At 31.8% G+C, this 3,548-nt stretch overlaps 1 protein-coding gene across 1 annotated transcript; it reads left to right on the forward strand.

The window, feature by feature from the left end:
- The first annotated feature begins 344 nt into the window (after positions 1-344).
- Positions 345-1,652, forward strand: LOC116849457 (transcription elongation factor SPT4-A). Its single transcript, XM_032826598.1, has 4 exons — positions 345-636; positions 747-853; positions 1,078-1,133; positions 1,420-1,652. The coding sequence occupies exons 1-4, from the start codon at positions 568-570 to the stop codon at positions 1,536-1,538; spliced, it is 351 nt and encodes a 116-aa protein (XP_032682489.1). The 5' UTR covers positions 345-567; the 3' UTR covers positions 1,539-1,652.
- Positions 1,653-3,548: the final 1,896 nt, after the last annotated feature.

The following is a 3,548-nucleotide window of genomic DNA, read 5'->3' on the forward strand; positions in this document are numbered from 1 at the left end:
TATATATATATATATATATATATATATATATTACAGATTTTAAGTTTAAATACATATTAGTAAAGGCCTTTGTACGTAGAAAAATTTTAACCGTAACCGTAAGGTCGTAAGAAAACTGACCAATCAGAGTTGATTATTCTCTTTGCGTTCGAAGAATAATCGACTGTGATTGGTCAGTTTTCTTACGACCTTACGGTTACGGTTAAAATTAACATATACGGTTAAAATAAACATCTTTATGGTTGCATTCCAAAATTCACTGCCAGTACTAAAATTCTATAGTATACATGACATGAACTATAGATTTTCAGTACTGGCAGTGAATTTCGGAACGCAGCCATCATTTACATCATGGCCGCAGCCATTCTGATTTCAGTAGTCACCAGTCGTCGCAGAGTGATCACAGATGTGGTTTATAGTATAACACGGAGAGTTATTCGACACAAGCTCATGTGCTTACAATTTTATTTTTAACGATATCACGGTAGCCAAGTATTGAAGGAAAGAAGAACGATATCACGGTGAAATTATTTATAATTTGTAATAATATATTGTCGCACGTGAACAATGTCTATAGAAATCGTGCCGAAAGATTTACGTGGACTTAGAGCATGTTTAGTATGCTCCTTAATTAAGGTATGTATTTCATCAGTTCTCTTGCATATAACATATTTTAGTTAATTACGATATATATAGAATTTGTTTAGACTGTAATTATAATAATTTATCATAATTCTGCTTCACAGACCTTTGACCAGTTTGAATTTGATGGTTGTGATAACTGCGATGAATTTCTAAGGATGAAAAACAATAAAGACAATGTTTTTGATTGTACGAGTTCCAATTTTGATGGGTAAATATACAATTCTTCAAAAGTCGATTTTAAGACACATTAAAAAATAATATTAGTAATAATAAAAAATTAGTAGTTTTTTTTACTTACACATTAGTCAAATACAGAAAAGACCAATGGAAAAAAGTCTCTGTTCTAAATTTCTCTTTTATTCTAAAATTTATGAATTTGTCTACTTTGCTTATTTTGTTCGATTTATTTATTCATTCTATTCTTTTTTTCAGAATGATTGCAGTAATGAGTGCAGAAGATAGCTGGGTTTGCAAGTGGCAAAGAATAAGTAAATATTATATATACGATAAAGTATTATGTATACGATAACATTAAGTTTTCCTATATGAGTATTATAAACATAACCTTCAATTTCTTCATTTTATTTTATTTGAAAAAAATACTAAAAAATGCTGTTATAGTTTCTTCTATTGTTTCATGATTTAATATTATTATACTAATATTACATAATGTTTGATAATTATTCTTGTAATATAGTTGTGCAATTCATTTTCTAAGCACTGAATCTAATTATTTTAATCAGCCAATATCAATAAAAATTTTATTATTTTCAGATCGCTTTTGTAAAGGTGTCTATGCCATATCTGTATCAGGACGATTGCCAGCTGGTGTCATCAGAGAACTAAAGAGTAGAGGGATAGCGTATAGACCTCGTGACACAAGTCAACGATAAATTGTCATTTATTTAAATTTGCAAACTTATATAAATTTGTAAATTTATATAAAATAAGTTATAAATAATAGAATTTAGTGATTAATTATAAATAATAGAATTGTATTATTGTTAAATGACTATACAATAATAAAATAAGTTATTTTTATATATTATTATATATATTTTGAAGGTTAAATCTGCATATATTGCTTGTTTAGTATATATTTATATGACTTTGATAGGTTGAAACTTTCTTCAAAATATTTCTATAAACTATTTTTTATATTGATGATATTTTAATTTAAAATGTCTATTATTGTGTGCGTTTATATAAAAAAATATTGCATAATACATATAGTGGCATTAAGTATGTCTTCCTGAACATATACATATATTTGATTGAGGATAAAGTAAATAATATCGCATTACCTGCAATTAATTTTTCACACAATAAAGCCATAAATTTTCGTATGTCTTTCTCACAGTCAGAAACGGATATGCAAAATAAGTTTATCTACGCGGAGCAACGACTGCAACGTGTGTAAAAGCGATGTTACAAGGAAATTACGTACAGGCATGCGATATGAAGACAGTTTGCGATGAAACAAAGACTACGACCCTGTAAAAATTAATGAATTAAAAAGAATCGCACGAAATCAAACGGAACCATTAAATTTGTAGTCTCTCTTCGAGATCAGGCGGTATGGAAAATCTATGTAAACGTTAATGAATTCCGTCGAAGGTATCTTCCTTTTAACTTTGTTGTTTCATTGATCACAATGAAAATTTTACACAGTTAAAATTAATAGATAAAAATAAAAAAAAGAACACTTTCAACAATTTTGCAAACAGCAATGTTTCTTCCTTTGATACAAAAACCAAATATACTAATAATTTAGTAAAAACAGATTGTATTGCAATTTGCACAAATCAAGAAGATGATTAATAAACGATGAAAGATTCTCTTTTAATTCGGTTATTTTTTACAGGGTGGTTCGTTAACGAGAAAGAGAGATAGAGGCAGTAGAAGGGACCATTTATGTGATTTGGAAAGTACTTATAGAGACGTACAGCATGTACAGAGTATAGTATATAGACACGACAGGGTGACATTAATTCTTCAGAATATATTTACAAGAGCAGTACAAAGAGTAACTCGATATTACATATATATATATTCGTTACATAGACTAACGAGTAATAGGTATAAGCAGGTGAACAGTTTAAATATTAATTGAGGCACGAGATAATAAGGCATTTCTACAGAGGATAGACACACGGTCGTACGCACGTAAGATAGAGCGCTCCCCGAAGATTTCCAGAAAAAGAGGAATAAAAAGGAAATGTCCTCCCAGCGACATTTCGCGACTCGCAGCACACTTGAACGATACACACCTCGCTCTCTCCTCCGAGTGATGTTATCCTCGCAATTCGCGGCACAAAATTGCACAAAGTAATGTAAACAGATCGAAAAAACGTCACCGTCACTTTTTGTCATACATATTTATCATCAACACGTTTAACTTAATCTAACATATATTGCTGAGGAGACTCTTTTAACATGCCGCGTAAAGTGTTGTTGCATAAGTCGAGAGACAAGTGCGTATCGTCGAATACATCAGGCATTAATTCTGGATTGCTGCCTTTTTACCTTTCTGTAAATTATGGCGCTAACTATAATCTTATACAAGGAAGGAGGGCCCAGACGATACAATGCGACGCAAAGAAGAGACATCCGCGAACGTCCCTTCGTCTAAGAGAAGATCGCAAAAAATCGTACTGATTGAGGGCGTCTTTTGTACTCTCGCGTTACTCGGGTACAAATGGAACTATCACTCGTAGTGGGTATGCAAAATACGCCAACACGAGTAACCGAGCGTCAGACGTTTCTCCATTTTTTTCTCTCATTAGCGCGAGCACGAAATGCTTTCGCAAACGGACGCGCTCCCTTTTCCTTAACTCTCCCTGTATTTCGCTCTCTCACTTTTGGACACACTCTCAGGAAAATTCGCGTATCTAAGTACCCGC

Source organism: Odontomachus brunneus, unplaced genomic scaffold, assembly GCF_010583005.1.
Source record: "Odontomachus brunneus isolate Ranch 3 - 2012 unplaced genomic scaffold, Obru_v1 Obru_scaffold_005, whole genome shotgun sequence".
Taxonomy (NCBI): Eukaryota; Metazoa; Arthropoda; class Insecta; order Hymenoptera; family Formicidae; genus Odontomachus; species Odontomachus brunneus.